Source organism: Necator americanus, chromosome V (genome assembly GCF_031761385.1).
Source record: "Necator americanus strain Aroian chromosome V, whole genome shotgun sequence".
Classification (NCBI taxonomy): domain Eukaryota; kingdom Metazoa; phylum Nematoda; class Chromadorea; order Rhabditida; family Ancylostomatidae; genus Necator; species Necator americanus.
The window spans coordinates 36405972-36428114 of NC_087375.1; the positions used below are offsets into that span (position 1 = coordinate 36405972).

General features: G+C 35.5%; 1 protein-coding gene across 2 annotated transcripts; it reads right to left on the bottom strand.

Moving 5' to 3' along the window:
• Positions 1 to 6742: 6742 nt before the first annotated feature.
• RB195_016269 (uncharacterized protein) lies at positions 6743 to 20673 on the bottom strand (the record flags this gene model as incomplete). 2 transcript variants are annotated; one of them, XM_064207349.1, is made up of 20 exons in its annotated part: positions 6743 to 6772; positions 6843 to 6900; positions 7100 to 7204; positions 7333 to 7427; positions 7820 to 7900; positions 9353 to 9513; positions 9584 to 9735; positions 9807 to 9930; positions 10400 to 10475; positions 10816 to 10924; positions 11000 to 11081; positions 11775 to 11904; positions 17012 to 17123; positions 17177 to 17337; positions 17396 to 17470; positions 17879 to 17992; positions 18062 to 18156; positions 18893 to 19031; positions 19356 to 19424; positions 20488 to 20673. In XM_064207349.1, the coding sequence occupies 20 exons, from the start codon at positions 20671 to 20673 to the stop codon at positions 6743 to 6745; spliced, it is 2154 nt and encodes a 717-aa protein (XP_064063230.1). The 2 variants fall into 2 exon arrangements, with proteins under 2 accessions (XP_064063230.1, XP_064063231.1); XM_064207350.1 differs by having other exon boundaries at positions 20488 to 20550.
• Between the last annotated feature and the right edge of the window lie 1470 nt (positions 20674 to 22143).

A 22143-nucleotide genomic window follows, 5' to 3' on the forward strand; every position in this document is an offset into this window, starting at 1 on the left:
GTTAATTGAAAGAATATTTTATATTTTAATTTATTTTAGTTTACGGTAATGATGAAAAACACAAACTGATCCATTTATTGAACAGAAATTATTCTCCAGACATCCATGACTATCTCAGATATTTTTGAATCCACTAGCAGCTTTGTTGAATTTTTCAAGGACAAAACTTTTCTTTCTTTCCTTTTCCGTCTAAAACGGCACAATCAGGTTGTATTATAGTGACTTTATTTATACAAAAAAATATTTATATAAAATATACTGCAATATACATATACTATACTTATAATTTCAAATGATCTTAATGTTGATTACAAAGCTAATTTCAGCAAAAATATACTGGCAGACTGAGGAGAATTTTTTTTGTTAATTTTCAAAAAGTTTATGCAAGAATCCACTATTATTTTTGTGGGAAATTTTCCCCAAAAATAGTTTTTCTGCATCCGTCATTTTTCCTTCCGATGCAAATTCCAAGCTTTCCAGGATGCCGGATTCCTGCTCTTTTTTTAGCGTTTAGGAGATAAATGAAAGAACTGCTTCAAAATTAACTTCCATCTAAATTCAAACTGCTCTCATTGGTCAGAATACGATACCTTGAGTCTTTAGAGGTAATATCCTCAGTCTGTAACAACCGCTTACACAGGAATTGTCGCCTACTACCATGACTAAGGCAGATTTCTGGAACAGGCAACTGGTTTAAAGTCAGAAAACACTCTTGGGACCTGGAAAGGTCTAGAATCCAGTATAGGAAAAGATCGGAATTAGAAAATGGTAAAGAAACTTTTATAATTGAGAGTACTAGTTGTTTAAATATATCCGGACCTCCAATTTCGATCCAGAGTGAAGTATAAAAAAATATAATAATAAAATAAATAAAAGTAATAGGTAATAATAATTAAAATAATATTAAATATAATATATAATACAAAAACGCTGATTTTGAGGAATAACTGAGTTTCAGCTGATTTTTCTTTTGTTATATTCACATTTTTAGGAATGTGTAGAGGGTCCCATCCATCCGAGATGATTTTTTCTACACACTCACTCTCATTCAGCATCGAAACACTTCGCCAGCTATGCAAAGTGCAAATACAAAGTGAGGATAGTTGGAGGGATCGGGGGGAGGGGGGGGGGATCTTCTGCTCAGGGCACAAACGCGTAATGTTTGTCCATCCCCCATTCTATCCACCCTATCTATTACAGTATTACATTTCGTGTCCGACGCTCCTTGCACACGAATCCGCTACGACGTTCAACCTGGACCCTACTTAAATAGAAGCTCTTCGAGACAAACAAGGGACGAAATTCTGTGGAGGTGTGGAAAAATTAGCAGCTTTCTGCTTTTTTTTTCCAGAGTGCAGCTTAAAAAAATCCTGTGCTCCACACGTCTGCTTTTATAAACGTTATCAGAACGCCCATTTGTTCTTTTACTGGTGAGGATCGTATGGTATGAATCCGTAAATCATTAAATGTTAAAAAAATTAAATTAAAAAGAATTTAATCCTTACCCGAGAAAATTTGATCCCTACATTTTACCATAACGTTTCTGAGAAGATATGCATTCTCATTGCGAATTTCAAAAACAGTTTGCACTGCTACTTTGGGTCCCACTTTGAAACTTTCCCAGGAATTTGACACGATTCATCAATTTGTTTCTTTTTTCTAATTTATTTTTTTCTAAATTTCCCTAGATACCCTTCGTGAGAGGACCACCATGTATATCCCCCTCCTTTGTCTTCGTCCTCCTACGTTCGATCTGTTACTCAAAACAAAAAAATCGTGTCGTAGCCAGTTTTAGTTTTCGTCACAGACACGTCTCGGAAATATCTCCGAAGAAAAAAAAAGTTCATGCGAGTGCCTCCTCCGCTCACCTCATGTCTCCGATTTCAGCCTAATCTCATCCGCTCTGTACAAGCGGAGCGCGATGGATGGATGGATGGTATTTCGTGGAGGGGTCATGCCCCCGCCACGATGTTTACACAGTGACGCAAACCGTTGCTGCTACTGCGGTTACTGTTCGAGCCAGTCATGTCAGCGCTACTCATCGAACAACGAGGGTGGCCGGGAAGCCAGGGCCGGCTTGGATTTTTCGGATCAGTTCTCCACGGGTGAATTTCGCACCAAACCCATGTGACATGGGTTTCGCGCCATAAGCCACTCATCCTTGAGAGGCATGGGGGAAAAGGGTCCCCCCACCGTGAAAGATTTTGTGGTAGAAAATTGAGAAAAATGAAGTTACTGGCAAAAACGGTTATGTTCCACCAAACTAACAACTTTTACGGAGTAACAGTAGATAAAACACTAGATAAAGATGAATTTTGCACGATTCGCAGCTCGATCTGTGGATTTCCACGTCTTGGGCAGCGTGCCCTGTTTTCCAGGAGATCAAAATAGTACGGTAGATTACAGCTGGAACAGTAATCCTTCCCCAGAACAGACAGTAAACGAATAGATTAAAGTGAAGCTCATCGTGAGGTTCTCCTGCGGTCGTTCCCCACCAGCCAAGCTTTTCCAGAACACTCTCTTTAAGCAGCAATTCCGGCTATTATCTGTTGTTTCTGAGAATTTTTTTTTTACTATTTCGCCCATCGATTTACTGCAATTATTATTAATGTCATTATTTGTTACAATTTATTACTTTTATTTCCTACAATTATTGATTATTATGATTACAATAATCCAATAATTGATTATTAGATTAAAAAGAAGCTCATCGTGAGGTTGTCTTGCGGTCGTTCCCCTTAACGCTAATTACAAGGGCGCTAATAGCGCACGGCAAACAGCTAACACCAGCTTGAACTCGGTACCCAGCAGCGATTCACAAGGGATCACAAATCAGCCGCCCCAACCACAAAACGCTCAGCCCTCATTAGAGCCGCACCCCTTTCCCCTGGCCGGGACGTATCGTCCGTAAATACACCATCGTCGGTCTTTATACGATATCTTCCGTATTTGTCTGTATACACACACACACATCAGGGAGTGGTGGAGCGTCTTCCCTGTTAGCCGTTGCCGATATTTGATGAGCTACGAGCGGTTACACTCATCAAGTGGGATAAGCCTCCGAGTATTCGCGCATCGGCCGGGGTCCCGCGATAGTCGCCATTGCTGCGGCTGCTCCCAGCGCCTTCACCATGTCACATGGATTTCGCGCCATAAACCACTCATCCTTGAGATCATCATCGGGGAAAAGGGTCCCATCTTGAAAGATTTCGTGGACCAAAATTGAGAGGAATAAAATTGCTGTGGGAAAAAAGGTTTTGTCCCACCAAATTGACAATTTTTGCGGAGTAACACTAGATAAAAATAAAGATAAGGGTAGGGAAAAGATGTAAATAAAGATAGGGATACTGTATTTTTCTCGTGCAGAGCTGCTACTCCCAATAAGATTATTTTTCTTCTTAAAAAAAATCAAAATAAGTTGATGTCTTGCGAAATTTGCGCGTTCTCGTTTTCTCAAAAGTCGCTTTCGGAAGAATTTTTCTCTGGTTCGTCTCCGATCGCCTCATTTCTACAGTAAGAAAAAAAGTTGTATGGATAGAAACAAACAAGGAGCATGAAATTCCAATAATAGTTTTAGTTCCCTAAAAAGGCATCAAAAATTGAAAAAAAGAGTTAACAATATGAAATCCAGCTCTAAATAACATATAACTTATTAATTTAATAACTTTGAGTCACTGGTGTATCTAAAAAATATATCTAAAAAATATAATCTGAAAAAACTAAAGTCGCTAGTGTATCTGTAAAAACAGGCAAAAAAAAACGTCTGTCTGAAAAAAAAACAGGTCAGTAGTGATTCACCGGTGCCTCACGTTGCGTTAAATATCGTTTTTGAATGAATTTCTCAATGGGACCAGCTAATACGGCGCTTATACCTAGAAAACATCTCAGTATGTGTACGTTCATGCGAATAATCAGTTAGTTTTATCGATTTCTTCAGAAATTCCATGTAGAATACGGTTGAACACGGAATTTTGTAGAGAGAGAAAGAGAACAAGGAAGAAAAAAGAAAGAAGGAAAGAAAAGGAGAAGGAGAAAGGGAAAAAAGCGCTGAAAAGAATATTTTAGTCTGCTGATTGCGCGAGATGGAAATACATTGTCGCCTAAGCGTGCCATAGCCTTTTTCTAATAGCCTTATCAAAGAAACTAAGGCGTTAATCAATTTTTTGTCCAGAATCCGGTGCTATTCATATACTGATTGAAAAATGAACTAGCGGCACTCGTAAAAGGATGTTGCCGTGACGAAAGAAAAACGAAGGAGAAGAAAGACAACGAATGATTTAGCACTTGCTAAAAGTGGTCGTTTATGAATTCTCAAAAATTTTCCTTTTTTCCTCGATTTTTTTCACTCTAAATCCATACCAGCCAGGGTTAAACTAAGGAGATGAGATCAATTCCCTTCTTTTTCTTTTTCGTTTTCATCCTCATTTTTACTGTTTGAAAGAAAATTCCTAGAATTTTCTAATATATATGTTCTGAAGGGGTGCGAAAATGTTCTAACTAACCTCCTGATTACGAATATAATAAATAAAATAATTTTGTTAAATACTAATAAAACAATTGTTGTTGTTAAATAATTAAATTAAATTGATACCAGACCATATTTAAAATTAATTAAAGTTCAATTTTGAGAAATTAGCGCAAATCCTATGGACTTTATCTCTTCCTTCTACGGGGATAGATCTGCGAGATATGCTTCCAATGGCAAGATTCCCGAGTTGTGAAAAGATTTCCGGGTTGTTTTCAGTATAATTAGAGAAGATTGGGGAAAATTTTGCTTGTTTTCAAGCTACACATTTACTATCTGTTTATTTTATTTATATATTTAAAAATAATTGACGAAAATTGGGGAAATTTTGCTTGTGTTTAGGCTACGCATTTACCATTCATTTATTTTATTCACTTATTTAGTTTATTTTATTACTTCATTAGTTTATTTATTCAAAACCGAATTCTTGAAATATATTTGAAATCAGCAATAGCGGCGGGTGTAGCGCAGTCGGTTAGAGGTTCCGCTGTCTGCACGATCGATCGGAAGTTCAAATCTGGCCACCAAGTGCTCACCAAGCCGCTCATTCCTTCTGAGTTCTCAAATTGATACCAGAACATTTCTTGGCAAAATCAGATTTTGCCAAGAATTCCCAAGAATTCGGACGATTTGCGACGGATTTTCGTACAGAATTTAGTTGCAGAGTATTGCACTGGAAGTTCTGGAAAGTTCTGAAACTAACGTTAACCGTCGTTCTTCCTGTTCCAGATCAAATTTCCAGGAAATTTCCGTGTATTGTCAAATTCTAGTGCTCAGTTTCCCGTGTGCGGATCCGAACGCTGAATTCATCGGGTTTTCTCGTCTGTTTTCCTATTGTCTATACATTTTCTTCTCTTTTTATAAGTTTTTTTTTTTGATACGATATTGAGCGTAGTGGTTAATTTAATAAATAAACGAAGAAGTAAAATGTCTTATTCCTTCTGAAAAGTCATTGTATGGCCAGTCACACGTTCGTGAACCTCAAACGATTCTGCATTGATGTGAAAGTGGGAGCGCAGGTCCCAAACGGATTGATTAACGCCACAAACCTTATCCTTTATCCTAGAAGAGGAAAAGCGAGAACTTTACCCTTTTGTTCTCCGGAAAATTTTGTCCGCAGCTCGAACTTTGTGCAAAAAGGCCGTAAAAATGCAAGTTAAGAAACTTTTTATAAAATAAATCGATAAAAGAAAAAAGCGATTGATGTAGTACTGTGGTTTCATGAGCAACGAATTTCGAGAGTTATTCTGAATATTCTAGAAGAAGGCGCTCGGTCAGGAAAAAAACAGCTGTCACTTCTCTTTCTACCGTTGAAAAAATTTTCCCTTCAAAAAGAGAACCAGTACGTAAAGAAAGAGATCAACTTTACACAATATTTAGTATTTTCCACTTCCATTCCATCCATTTTTCAATAATTTCCCAGAAAAAAAACATTTTTGAAATTGAAAGTTGTGTTTTTTTTTTGACAAAATTAGTTACTATAGACCCTTTTGGTCTTTGTTCCAAGAAATCTGTGACCGCGACAACCACAGTAAAATTTTTAAGGAATAAGAAAAAGGCTGTCGCTGCGGGACTCACAGCGGGTGCTAGGAAACGTTCCTCAGAAAAAAGCTTTGTTCCAGAAAATGTTCCACGAAGGGTTATACAGGAAATGAACTGTTTCACCTCAGGCTATGACGAAATGTAAACGAAAACCATCTGAAAAGTATGCAGCAGCATAAAAAATCCGCAAAAAGCATGAAAAAATCCGGAAAAATACGTCTGAACTTTATTAATTTGAAAAATTTTTCCAAACAAGGCATACAATTTCTCTGACTAGTAAAGAACGAACCCGTACGTGAAAAAAAACGGAAAAGACATAGAATTCAGGAAAAAAGTGCACCGAATATGAGGTATGGTGAATGAGATGAAACGAGAAGAAACTGTAGAATCACTAGAGATTAAATCTATAGGAACTAAAATTTTAAATCTACGATTTAATAGAGATCATTTGTGTAAAAATGATATAAACCTTCTAAAAATTTAGAATTTCACCAGAGAGACTCAATAAAATGTGGAAAACACGCTGATACTGTGTTGCGAACGCATCACTATCGATTATCGATTGATTCGGCCGAATCCATCTTATCGATCGACAATCGACTTCTCCAATCGACATCGTCCACTTCAACGCTCTACTCTCCGTTCCTCCACCTCTTCTATGGTAAACGCGTTCTGTTAACTAGGCGAGGCAGGAAGGATTTGATCCTGAAAATCGATATATTGATCGGACATACATATGGTGCAGAAATGTAGTGTAGTTGGGAAATTTACTTACAGGTTTCTGTGTATCTTCGTAATGTGATTTATCGTAACCGGAATCGATCATCGTGGATCTGGAATGGGTACAAAATAGGAAAAAAGCCTAGAAACTTTAGATTCCAATGGCAGGGATTGAACCAGTGAGGTTTCAAGGAATAGCAGCGCCTTCTGACACTGAACCATTCTCAGCACTTGCAGGAGTTGCTGTAGATATTTGTCCTCCAGGATTTTTTAATGTTTTTTTTTCGACATGACGACTACAAAATCACCCACCGACTAGAATTGGACCGCAAATCGAAATCAGACGGTAACAGGCCACAAACGGATCGAATATGTTCGAGAAGTTCCTCGTTTGGTGCATGGATTTCTGGCGTATAACTGAAATCGAAATATTATGGAAATATTTCCGTTGAAAATTCTCCTGAAATCCCAATTTAATTTGTCAAAACAATTTTTGGGGAACCAGTAAAATCCAAGCGAACAGGAAAAAAATTCCATAAATTCACCTCAGCACGGAGTGCGATGAATATCTTTTCAGAGATGAAACGATGTTAAGCGGTGATGGTAGCTCGCTGACGTATGGGAGTTGTTGAAGGTATAACTGGAAAATTTGGGAAAAATAAGAATTTTTTCTGGAAGAACGTAGCATAAAAGATTTTTTTCAAAAAAATTGCTATTTTAAAAGTGTAAACAAAAATGAATAAACTGAGGAGGAAGTAAAAAAAATGAGAAAGCATTTCAACTCAAATAAAAAGTCTTCAAATAAAACGGAGAAAAATCCAAAGCTTTCAAGAATGGTTAATTCGAGTGCAAAATTTCAATTATTTGTTTTTATTTATTATTTCAACGACCTCCTATAGTAAAAAAAAAGTAATTAAATTAGGTAGCAAATAAATTAAATATTAAGTAGTAAATAAATTTATTATTTCAACGACCTCCTGAAGTAAATCATAGCTGAAAACGGTTTTTTTTTTCCTCTCAAAAAATAAATACCTTAGGAGGAGTTTTCCACGGCGTAAACCATATTGGTTGCTTGAATTTGCTGCTGGGTAAAATTGGTTCTTCATCTTCCATCTGGAAAAAAAAACATGGATCATCCAGAAAATTAGCATCGATTCCCATCGATGAGGGGAGGGGGAGCTGGGCAAAAGCACTGGAGCTTAGCTCAAACAAATAACAACAGCAGCACCACATAAGGAATGCGATCACGAATCGAAGCACGATGGGTGGAATGCCGACAACGTTGATACATACTACAGTCGTTTCGCTTACGAGATCCGGAGAAATATCCGGGGGGAAATGCGATGCGTGGGGAAGATTTCCAGATCTCTTCTATTTAGAGACCCTACAAACAGATAGAAATCAAAAAAAATGTTCAATTGCTTGAAATTTCTATGACGTCCCGTGTGGAACCCAAAAATGACGTTCGATCCGATCCATTGATTTTTGCTTTTGTTCCGCCTAGCCTTGGGTAAGGTTCAGTTATTTTCTGCCAAATCAACATACATTGGACCAAATTACGTGAATAATATATTTCTTTATTTTTTTGTTGGAAATAATAGATATCTTCTTTTTTTTTGAAAATTTCAATTCAATATTTTATTTTTGGTGTGTATTTCTGTGTTTGTTTTTTCATTGTTCCTGTTTATTGACGAATTTAGACGAAGTAAGGATAAACACATAAACAAATTCAGAAATAAATTTGAATTATCTAACCAAAGAGTGATTCTGCCGTGTTTTTTTGGAAAGGGGAGTGGGGGGAGGGGAAGGGTGAAACCCGTTTTTGTCAGAGGCCGTGAATTTAGGAAAAAAAATGGTAGAATCTTGGTAAACAAAAAAAGGAAGAAAATAAATAATGATTTTATCAATGACACCTAATCCCTGAAAAAATTCAAATCTAAAAATCCGTCAACCAGAAAAAGGAGGTTTAGTACCAAGTTTTTTTCCAATGAAAATTCTTTGAAAATGGGATCCAACGATCCTGAAGCTGAGCGAAATCGATCATCTTTTTCCTTTTTTCCCGAATGGCCAATTTAGGAGCAAATAACTCTACGAAAGAGGAGTTCGAGAGAGAGGATCATTTAAAAACTGTTTCTACTTGGTAAAAAAAGATGAAATGGGGTTTTTCTGCCTAAAACGAACCACAATGAAACTAATAACATTGTCTCAAAAAATGAAAATGAAATTGAAAACTGAAAATTCACAAAAAAAAAGACTTTTTACAAATAAATTCCAGTTGCATTGGTTTTGGACGGATCAATTGTTATCGGAAAATTGTGGATGAGCGTAAATAGCGGATTTATGAAGATGATCCTAGTTGGATTTCCTTTTCAGCCTTCACGAAATACTTCCTATTCGCGAAAAGTAATTGAATAGAAGAAACATTCGCTAAGAAATCCTGAAAAAAATCTCGTAGGTTATCCTGGGAAAAAAATTCCAAGTCATTAAGGCTTTGAAACTGCACAATAAATGCACTTACAGGAAGAAAAACAATGTTTTTTTTTTCTCTGGAAGAAAAAAAATCACCTTTAAAATGGAAAAACTTGAATGTTGTCTTGAACTGGGAGCTAATTCTGTGGAATAATCGAAACGTAGGTCACAATACGCGGATGATATCAACGATTCATCATCGTAAACCATTCGAGACGTTGATGAGGAGGAGGAGGAGGAGTAGGAGGAGGATTCCTCTGTAACGACAGGAACACTTCGGTACGGTTCTATGGGTTCTGTGTAGGCGGAGGCGGAACGGAAACTCACCTCGTCGACGATGATGATGATGATGTCGTCGTCGTATCGGCATCTCATCGGTCTGACAAGCGCTTGCCACCATTCGTTTCGCCGGCGTCGCACTATCATCCACCATACGATTTAAACGATCACTTTGTATGAATTTTGAGAAGAGCAGTGAACTGAAAATCAGGAAAAAATTGACTCAGTCAAAAAAAGAAACAATAAACAGAGTTTTCTCCATGGATTCTACCGAAAATCTCCCTTATTCGGTTTCATCTTCTCCAATGTTCGAACCGTATCGAACAATGAACGTCCGTAACGGAATTTAAATCGCGTGAGGCTTGTCGGTGGTCGGGAGGATCGAACGGATTCGGCTGAAATGTCTTCCGAATTCTTTTTTTTTCGGCGAGAAATATTGAGAATTTTTCCTTGTCCTAAATTTTTTTCCTTACGGAAATGATCCTATTTTGGTTCCCCTGTCAAAGTCTTTTTTTTCGGGGAGATAATTTGAGAATTTTTTCTTTTTATAGACTTTTTTTTCTTACGAAGACGATCCTATTTCGATTTCCTTTTCAGCCTTTCATTTTGCAAAAACAACCTGAATATGAAAGGGATTCGCTGAGAAAAATCCTCAAAATTTTACTAGATATTTTTATTGGAAGAAAATTTCAAATTCAGCACAAGAATTAATCCACTAAGGCAACGAAAACACACATCGAATGCATTTTGAGAGAAATTCTTTTCGGTGGAAAAATTCGAGGAGTTTTCTTAAGACTTGGAAAGTCTCGAAATGGAGTCAAAACTCCCTCATCGGCTTCCAGAACTTCCAAATTTTCCACTCACCTATCGTCAGTGCATCGCTTGACGTGCTCGAGAAACGTCTTCCGGATCGTCGTCGAGGCGTGGAAACCGTCGATATCTGAAGCACAGGTGGAGTAAATCAGAGAAAAGATAGGATCCAAAGATCCGATAGTGCTTAGGCGTAGACAGTGACGGAGGTAGAGTTTTGTCAATTAAAAAAAAGAAATGACGAGAAATTAAATTAAGAAAAGCAGAAATTTGATTTGGGTGGGAAATTTCAGGACTACTAACGGATTTATACGCAGCAATACGTGGAAGAACGTTCGTATACGTAGGGAAAAGATTATAGAAGTTTTAGATTTTTTTTAATTAAGAAGTTATGAAAAACGGAAGAATAAACCGTGAGAAATTTCTGGATTAATGAATGACTTATGCATAGCGAATAACAAACGGAAAACCTTCAACGCCGGGGTTTCCTGATCCCGGAGCCGTTGTAGTTCCTCTTCCTCCTCGCTATCACTATCCATGGTGGGTCCAAGTCGAGTCGCCAGCATATTGTTCGCGATTCTGGATCACAAATGTCGAAAAGGATCGTAAATCCACAAAAAAAAAGATAAAAAAAGAGATATCACTTATTCCTACCGCCCAGCCATCCATTCCTTAGCTCCGGCGAGAACTCCACGTTGTTTGGTGACCTTCTTCATTGGTAAAGCGAGTAGATTACCTGGATTGATTTTTTTAAAGAATATTTATGGAAAAAACATGCCAAATATAAAAACTATAGAGAATTGCTATGGTTTCCTTTATCCATAGCGGATATCCCAAGAAAACGTACGAAATAAAATAGAATAAAAATTAAGGAAATGAAATAATTAGTAAATGGATTATATATAGAGAAATAAAGAACTATAGAGTAGAAATAAAATAAAATAAATTAAAATGCATATGTACCAAGATTAGGGTCAAATACTCTCAGATTTTGGAGAAAAGAGAAAAAGAAATAGAATTAGGAATCTCTGCAAATAACACAAAAAAAAACAGTTTTTCCCCCAGAAAAAAATCCCACGGATCGTGAGAGAAATTCTATCATTTTTTTTCGAAGAAATTTATGTACCCGACTAGAAATTGCTAGAGATTTATTTTATCTTCATTCTACTCCACAAATATGCAACTAACCTCCTCTTAAGGATGAAATTAACAGCATAAAGTTATTTTTGCTACTTAATTACTGAATTCTGTGCTACTCAATGCTATTTTCAATTTTGTTTTATTCATTCAGCATTATTTATCATTTTTATTCACATTATATTATTATTGTGCATTATATTTTTTGTCTTTTTAATACTAATTTATTTTTCTTTTTTTAATTTTTAATTTTAAACCATAAAAATACTGTAGTCGATAATAAGCCACATACCTGCCATTCGAAACTCCAACGGTCCCACTTCTTCTTCCATGTACTCATCCTGAGCGACAATTTCAGCCATTTTTTCAATCTCTTCTATGTATTCTTCAAGTAACCGATCCAATAGTCGTTCCAAAGCCGTCTGAAAAAAAATTCTTAAAATTTTAGGAGCTTTCTTAAGATGAATTAACCAAAGTCTCATGCTCTGTTCCTCAGCAACTCTTCATTTTTCTTTGTTTTCCACAGGACTATTTCTTTCCTTTTTCACCCTTCAAAATGTAGTTATTTGAAGAGATGAATAGTTTCAATTTATAACGTCAACAAACTATAAATTGAATTAATTAATCCAATATTTAAAAGAATTCGAACAACGAAAGAAAACAGACCAAACAGATGGAAAATGCAGAAAATAAAGAAGAAAGAAACGAAAAGAATTACTGTACTTGGAAAGGGAACAAAAAATTAGAAATTTTCTATTGAAAATAACAAAAGTAAACAGAAGGAAAGTTGATCTCGATCAATCAATAACCGCCGAGGAAATTTGCTGGAAAATTTCAAGAACTTGATCTCAGGAGTCAGCAGTTTAATTCACCGATCCCCGAAAGTAAAGTGGTGGTGACAATTCTGTCAGGAAGAGAAACTTTTACTAAACTATTTATAGATCTTTACTAAACTATTTATAGATCAGAATAAAATTTCTCGGATGGAAGTGAAAATTTCCCTATGAAACTGTTTTTCTATCCTTGGATTCAGGAACGAGGTAGGATTTCTGCTACAACTCACATTCCAGTTTTCAAAGGATCAAAATGGGAATTTTTCTCTTCAAAATCTTTTTAAACAAAAAATCTTAGAGCCTCTTTGGAATCTTCACCACAACTTCCTGGATCCCAGTGCCCGGCGCCGAGTTTTCGGCAGCCACAATTCGGCGTCGGTGGTTTTTTTTTTATGATGGATGAGTGTGGTAAGAATGTCTGTCACCTCCCTCTGTTATCTAAGATTGTTTTGAAAAGAGAAAGAAGTTGAGGAGGAGAAAAAATAACAGAATAGAAAGTCGTAAAACTAGGATAGAGCCCTTGGGCAATAATAGAGAGCACTGTATTAATGCACTGGTAGTGAAAAGAGAAAGAGAAGAAAAGAAAAGAGAAGAAGAAGAAAAAAAGCTCGAAGAGTTGAAAATAGCACTCGTAAAAGATAGAAGAAATAGGAAAAGAGAGCAAAATGAACCTAGAACTAATTATAGTATGTTACAAACAAATAGTAGTTAAATATTATATATTATATATTGAATGAGTATAGAAGAAACAGAACGGCACTTTCTTGCAAAGAAAAGATTTATTTTCGAGCCATTTATAACATTTTAGAAAAAGTTTTCATTTCTATACACATTTTTCACTTTGATTAAAAAAAAAACACTCACGACTTATACTCCTTAACCTAATACAAGGAGTAGAAAAGAAGAAAAATAACCAAAAATTTCATTGTTATGAAATTAAATAAAAACTAAACTAACAGAAATAGAAATAAAAATTAATAGATAAAAAAAAGTGATGCGATAACTGAAAAGTCACTTACCCAACTTTTAGTTTTATCTTAAAATTTAAACAACGTTTGTTTGGCGATTTTTTTCAATAGAACTCGAACCGAAACGCAAACCAGAATTGGATTTTACGTAAAGCTTTTGTGTTTTTTGATAAAGTTACTTTTCTTATAAGTAAGTACATATGTAATTACGTTCATTTATTTCTTTTATACGTTAAACGAAAAAAAAAATAGAAAATTGAAGCAAAAACTTAGAAGGAAAAAAGTTGCCGAAGTTTTTCCTTTGAAAAAATATTTAAAAAATCTGCAAAATCATTATTTTTATATTATATTTTTCTCATCAAAATATCACATATTATAAAGATTTGTGCTACATACATCACTATTCGCTACTTTTTTGCAAAATTCAAAATTAAAATTTACAGATACAATTATACTACAAAAAAACTACAATTAAATTTAAAAAATTAATTAATTAAAAATTAAATTAAATTATTAATTTGCAATTACAAAAAAAAATGCAGAAAAATATAAACGAATACAATTTTGAACTTTATATGAAAGCAAAAAATATTTTTCTCTTCGATCAGGCTGATTTTATGTGGACTTTTTGGTGCTGTTTGCTATTTTTCCGAATTTTTTTTCCGATTGATGAGCGATGAGGAACAGAAAAATCCCCTCGCGGAGGTGAGAGATATTCTATTGCCCCATTTCTAATGTTGCCTCTTTGATCTGATGATGTGTTGAATCTCGTTTATCTCGTGAGATCTTTTTTTCCGCCGTTACACCATTTATTGCTCTACGCGTCGAGTGAAATATGTCGGTGATTTGGTGTCGACAGTTGTCGGCAGGTGAGTTTAACAGAGCACAAAATGGTCGCGAATGACCTCATGGCGTTTTGTGTGAATTCCTCAATGAATGTTCCGGAAGATCTGAGATCCCCTGAGATTCATGTGAATCCCAGAGATCTGCAATAGGATCCACTCAAGAAATTTCCTGGATTTGCTATTCCTTCTCCCAGCAAACTGATATTTGACTCGTTCCTCACTCTCAAAATCCCCACGATTGGATTTTGCCAGCGGCAACTGGCTGTAGCTGACCGCTTTGTTTATGCAACACACACGCACACGCATCCAGAAAAACGTCCCCTACTAAAAAAGATCAAAACGTAAACAAAGCTTATGGGAATTATGAGCCAGCCGCCGTCATACTGCAATTTGAGGCTCTACGAGAATCCATAACGTAAATAACAATGCGAAAATAAAAAAAGACCTTCCTTTCGAAGAAAAAACGGCTAGGAAAAAGTAAAAATAGGTCTATTCAAAGAAACAAAAAAGAAGACAGCAAAAAAATTCTGTTATAGGCCATAAACTTTACATATTCTCATGTCCACGTAACGTATAATCTCATTTTACGTTTCCTTTCCTTTTTTCTTTTTTTTCCTTCACTAAAGATGTATATTAACGCATGTACGAAGGAGAACGAAAACAGAAAAACAAACAAACAAACAAACAAACAAACATCAACTCCCAAATCGAAACGGATTGAATAGGATAAACTAAACTAGACTAGAAAAACTAGAATTACTTTTTAAAAATTAAATTAATTTCTCTGGAAATAAATTACATGAAAAGTCCTACCAAAAAACAGAAAAAAAAATCGATTAACGAAAAAATTTGATCCTTGTCAAGGTTTAGATATGGAGAAAACAATTTATGAGATTTACGTCCTTCTAGATATGAAACTTGCCGAAAGATTGGTTCATCCAGTCTCATGATAGTTTTTCTTTATTTATTTCATTTTCTATTTTCCCGATTAAGTGTATTTTTTCTTTTAATTGTATTTTTCCCCTTTCTCAATTGAACGCACGTATCCTACTCGATAAAACTTCACATGAAATCCGGTAATAGGGCCAGGATCACGTCATAGCTGTCATGTCGAGGAGTTTCGGAAGTGCTTTGAGTTAGGCAATGCTTCTCCCTTTATAAGTACTCTTTATGAGGACAATGCTACAGTATGACGTCAAGCAAATACAGCCTGAGGGAACGTGTCTTTAACATAACAAATAGGTTGGGACACACCCATTCTTGTGTCATTTCCATCCAACGATGCAACTCTTTACCCTTAAAGAAAAAATAACTTTTATTTTGAGAAAAAAAGAAGCGCATTATCCATCTGCAAGGTCAGTTGGCCAACATGCACCCCGAAAAAGCAAACTTAGGAGAGAAAGTGAAAATAAATATTAAAAATTAAAATTAAAAATTAAAATCTATTAAAAAAAATACAAGAAAATCCCCATAAATGTTATTAATATAATAATCTTTAATATCAAAGATAGGTGAGAACACAGTTATACAGGCATATAATTAATTTTAAAAAAAGTGAGAATAATAATAAAAATAAATAATTTGCACTTGAGCTGCTGCTGCAGCTCAAATAAGTTTCCGATTAATATAAAATCTTCTGTAAAGAATAAGAAGAAAGAGCTAACTATAGAGCAAAGATTTGAGAAATCGCCTTGGGCAATGACATCTTTACTTGGAGAATTGCCACGAGAGAATAATTTCTCTTCGTTGAAATTAACTGGCCACGGGAAAATGGAAATATTTCACGGATAGTTCAATGAGGCTCCGTCCTAGCGCTATGAAGTCATCACCTCGAAGTGTTTGAGGATATGGCAATCAGTCCAAGCGTCCCCCTCTCAGATTCATATGAGGCGCTTGAAACATTAATTTTCTGCTTAATTTTGCACATATTTTCTAATTTTCACTTACATGTTTGACTTATTTTTCATTTCCTATGTATTTCCTTCAAATTCTTCCGAATCCTAATTTCCCTATCGATCATTCCAAAAAAGTCTATTATCTTTAAGTGTTTTTTTTTGAAAAGTTTTTTTTTTAAATTACTTTTTGTCGAAAAGGAGTGGGAATTCTAGTGAACTGGGAAAGTAATACATAACAATATCCGTGTAGTTACCGTATTCAGAAACCACAAAAAAACTAAAATTATCTACAAGTACTCTCTGACTAGGTTTTTTTTTTGGACACAATAATTATAATTAAAAGTGAGTAACTCAGCGAAAGCCTCTACTTTTATCGGAACTATCCTCCTAAACTTTTTCCAATTAAAACTAAGTTAAACCTTAGAGACTTTGAACTTTTAAAACTAACTTTTAAAAACTTTAAAGTTTACCACTAACATCACTAGGACAAAAGAAGTTTCTCCAAAGGAACTCGTGAGCTGCTCTCAGAAAAGCGATATGGATTCTGATGGAATTCTTCAGTTACAGTTTTAAAATGGTATCCATATATAGTTGAAGAAGAAGACAAGCACAAAAATGCTGTTCAGGAAGAATTAATGGGAAAATATGTGAAAAAAACAATAATTAGGATATAAAAATAATAGATATGAAAAGTAATTCCCACCACGAAAACGTTATTTTTGTGTGCTTGATGTAAAAGAATAGTACATCGAGCAAAAACAGGAGAGGAGTTCAGGATGGAATACAAAAATAAGGGAGATTAAAGAAGAGTAAAAAAAAAAAGAAAGAGTTTAGAAAATGTAGGAAGTGCACTTTATCATCACATGTACAAACACACAGAGGAACTGGTTCAAGGTAAAAAAAATTGAGATTTAAAAAAAGAAAAGTGAAAAGAAAGTGCACAAGTGTCAGGTAATAGTTTTCCATGCCAAACTTTTGAGACACTAACCTGTATCAAATTGAAACACATCGATAACAACGCTAGACCGATTAGAATCAGTAGAAAATTGAAAATCATCATGTCTGGATTCAAAAAGACAATATCTCCTAGGCCAACCGTACTAAAAAATCCGGGAAATTTTTCCAGAAAACGAGAAAATAAGCGAGTATTTACCTGATAGAGACGAAAAAGAAGTAGACAGACGTTAAATAACCCCATTCACGTTCCCATAGGCAGAATAAACCGGCCGAGAAGAGAATCCACAAGAAAAGCATTGCCAACGCGATTGGAATTGGAAATGCATTTTGTGCATGTAGTTTCGCGTTCACTTTGTTCTAAAAGTGACTCCAATCGACACATCAAAAATCGATATATCGATTCTAGACATCGTACCTGTTGCTCTAGAGCTAATTCCACATCTTCAATGTTAAGATTTTTGGCACTGGTGTGTTTTGATCTGTACATACTCTTAAATCAGAACGGTTAGTGCAACGTAATAATTAAAAACAATAATAATTAAGAAAAAATAATATTTAAAATAAACAAAACAAATAAAGAATTTGCAATTAATTGCAATAAATTTGCATGTGAATAAAATAAACATAAATAATATAATTAACAATATGGTATTTAATAAGCAGCTAATAAATACCGAATGATTTATAAATAAAACAATTTATAAATAAATAAAATTTATACACCTATGGCGTGATTCTGGCGCTATTACCGGATTCTATGTGAAATTTTATTATAAAATAATAATAAAAAATTATAAAATAATAATAAGGTAGCAGATAATTAAATAATAATGTAATCATAATGTAATAACAAATAATTAAATAATAATATATAATAAATAGAAAATAATAGATGTACCGCGAATGGTTGTGAGATAAGCTTAATCGGTTTAGACTCGGCGACTTTTTGCCGCGATTCACGAAGTCGCTTATAGAGTTTGCGTGATCCTTTTGACATAAGACGACCTATATCCTAGAAAATAACAGTTGGCAAAGGAAAATTCGGCAAAATTCCCCTAAACAACAACAAAAAACAACAAACCTTAAGAATTATTAAAAATATTGGAATGCCAAAGAGTATGTAAAAAATTGAAGCTACCCGTCCAGCTGTTGTACTCGTGGTAGGGTACCCGTAACCTGAAAAAAGCTCAGTTTTTCCGGAAAAAAAGTAAAGGCATCAAAATAAAATCGAAGTTTTCCGGAAAAACATTTCATAGGGAAGATTCTGAAATCCCTCCAACCAATCTCTCGCGGTTGGTTTTGCTTCTCGTTTTTTTAAAAAATATATTCGAAAAAATCTATATTTACAATTTTATTCTAACTATTCACTTATTTTACTATCTATCTATCTATCTATTTTTTATTATTCTAACTAACTTCCTGACTTTTCTCAATAATTATTCGTAATTTTTTACGTTTATTCGTATTCCTAACCATTCTTCAGATGACTAAAAAAAAGGTTCTCATTGGTGGTTGTTGAGATGGGACAAGCGGGACCTTAGCCACGCCAGTACGAGTTTGGCAGTTTCGCATTTTGGAACCCCTTTTCATCGCAAAATTATAGTTTCAGCTTAATTTAGTAAACTTTATTGTGATTAAACGAGTTCTATGAGTATGGAGGAAAGTATTCCAGAGCAGAAAAGTGAATAGCTTTCAGGAAAGTAGTAAATAGCCTTTTTTCAAATCCAGAAACTATTTTTTTCTAGTTCTATTTTATTTTTCATTATTTCTTATCTTTCTCTTCCTTATAACTTTCAATTTTTGTTTTTTTAGAAACCTTTAAAGTTACAAAACCAATTAAAATTTTTTGACCGGGCGGGTGGAGCGCAGGAGTTCCTGCAAAGTTTTTCTCTCACTAATTAGTCCCGCCCACCAATGGTAGTGTAGAGTTGACCGGCGTAGAACATTGAACCGAGCCATGTCCACGGTGAATCTCCTGTTCGTTCCACTATCACCTCTGTCAAATTTAGGTACTCCAGGAACCAAATCAACGCATCCTTAGCGTGTTGTATCTGCAATACACGGGAAATTCTTAGGATCTTCCTAGCGTTGTTAGGATATTTTACGATAAGAATCTCTCCCTAACTGGCTTTGAATCTCTTAAACACATCTAAATATCAGAAAAAATTCTTAAGCGTAAAGCGTATTTTTCGAGCATTATGTTTTAGAACGTATTTCTTAAATTTTTTCTCGAATTTTTCGCGAACAACTACACGCTCCGCCTACTGACCGAAACCACTACATGCTCCGCCCGTTGGACGATAATCCGATCGCTGTGACCGGACCACCGGACGAGTTCACCGCTGGAATCATCACTAATCAGTCATAAAGCCTACCTGATAATCCTTGTCGGCCACACGTAATTCTGGATCATGACATCGTACCTCTAACATTCGTTCCAGGACCTAAAATCTACGTGGAGTTACATGTGTGCGAACAACAGCACTCATAGATATTTCTAACAGTAGCGATGACGACGGCAATGATTTCCATTTGTTAAGGGGGCGTGGCCAATAATTTACAAACCAGTAAACAAGATTATTTGTCTTTCTGGATGGCTGCAGTCTTAGTGCATACCTATCAATTACATGCGATTGCACTGAAGTAAAATCTGTTTACTTTGTTATTTACATAATTTTGATGAGAAAAAACAAAAGTAGGAAAGAACTTGAATCATCAAACGCACAAAAATGTTTGAATTTAATTTTTTCTAAAGTTATTTTTTAATTTAACCTTCAAAAACGTTTAGATCACGTCACCTGCTGTGACGGATTTAGTCTTTCGTAGATGTTTCCCGTGACGAAAGCACAATCATCTGACGGTAGCAAGCTTATGGATACTTGGCACCGAGCCAAATTTCCTCATCTGAGTGAACGCAGTGCGCTCGAGGGAGCACACAACTTTTTTCTGCTTGAAAAAGACTCTCCTTCGGACTTCCGCTCAATTGAAGCCGCCGCATGGCGACTTCCGCGATCAGCGATTTTGCCGCCGACTATAGCTGTCGTCTCGCAGCAGCCGCCAGCAGCAACGGTGATGTTTTCATTAAGTTTGCTCGTTTCTTGACCTTCTTCAGCCTTCAGACCTTAATTTTCCTTATCTACAGCACAGTTCCGCATGAAATTCAGGCTATTCGCTCCAGATCCATATCATACGAGACCTGACGACGCGCCTGAACTGCCCTCGTTGCCACCAGGTGCCCTCACTCACTCGCTCACTCGACAACATATGCAGTAATATATCCGGGAAAATAATCAGAGCAAGGACTAGAGGCTGAGTTTCTGTTGTAACGTCAAAATTCGCATGAAAACATCTTCTATGGTAGTGCTGCTACCGTAACTCTTCTGGTTTTTGTCGAAAGAGAAACCTCATGTCCAGTAATCCCTAGTTTTTTTTCATTTTCTAATTAAAAATTTCTAATTTTTTCAGATTTTTCTGGTTAAGGAACATTGAAACGAAACAATCGCCCACCTGATTCATAGCGTAGGTGGTTCGATTTCGATATCTCTCTCGAATTCGTTGATCATTTTCCATTTCGAAACATTTAAACAGAAAACCACCGAATATTGTGTAGGAGATTAACGCAGCGAATGGGACCCACGTGCTGAGTTTCAATTTCTGATAGATCCATTTTAACCGCGGATACAATTGGAACATGCCACGGTGGAGTTAGGTCTGCAGATATTTCTTCGAGTTGTCCCACTTAGAAAATAAGAAACGAGCGCATAACGAGCAGAAAATGTAAGAAAGCGTCCACGGGAAACATGAACAAATCTAAATTTTGAAAAAAATAACCCTCGCTCTCACCCTAAAAAGGAAAAGCGTAGAGGTTAAATTTTTTTCAAGAAGTTGGATTTTCAAAAAAAAAGGACTAAGACGAAGGTAGTAATAAATTGATGGATGGCAGTGAGTATCACGGAGATTAACTCCTAAATAACCAGAAAACGATAATCTCATCTTCATGAATGAGTGAATGAATGAATGGATGAATGAATGAATGGATAGGTAAATGAATGAGTGAACGAATGACTGAACGAATGAATGAATGAATGAATAAAGGATGAATGCCGAAATAGACAAACAGATAGGTGGAGAAGTTAAAAATTTACAGAATAGCTGTATAGGTGTGCTGCAAATGAACGGATGAACGGATGAGTGAATGAGTGAATGAATGAATGAATGAATGAATGAATGAATGAATGAATGAATGAATGAATGCGTGCATGAATGAATGAATGAATAAATAAATAAATAAATAAACGATCAAAAGAATGAATCTGTGAAGACTTGGAAACAAATGTAATGGCTTGACATGCACTAAAATAATAGGATAAACGAACGAAAAGTAAACAAACAAAATAAACAAGTAGATAACTAACTAGATATGTAGCATTGTTCCTCAATAGTTTGAGAAACGGAAAAAATCAAAACAAACAATCCAAAAAATCAAAGTGATCATCAAAATTTACGCGAGAAACCCGGGATCGAACAGCTGTTATAAATTCTTGAACGAAAGTGTGGCGACGAACAGGCAGGAGACGAAAACTGTTTGTGGTGCAAAAAATGCTAATAACAGACAAACATCAACCCGGAGCAAAACGAGAAAAAAAAGAATGTCTACACAAACATTTGGCGACGATGTTTTATTGGATTCGATTATTTATCCGAAAGTATTACTATGATTATTTATTTATTATTAAATTATTTAATATATGGAAACGACAGTTTAAAAATCTCTAAGGAAGCGCGGAAGAGCATAAAAACAGCAAAATAGGAGTAGGATAAGCGTATGTCGCTGCTTCCAAGCTGCCAAAAATTGCTAAAACGAGAGGTACCTTGAGGAGGAAATTATTTACGTTACATTTTTTGTTTATTTGGTGAAAAAAAACGCGCTAGTACGGCTGGAAAAAAATGTGTCAAACTGAATAAATGAACGTATCGTGGTCTACATTCATTGAAATCTGACCCGTAGGTGGAATAGGAACGAAGATTTCCCCGGACATCCTCGGAAAATCCAGGGCACGAAGACACGGCCACCACTAAGTCAACCGGCTCTACCAAAAATTTTTCAATGGTTCTAAATAATGAAGTATATTTTATTTTATTTACTATTTTATTGATTGAAGC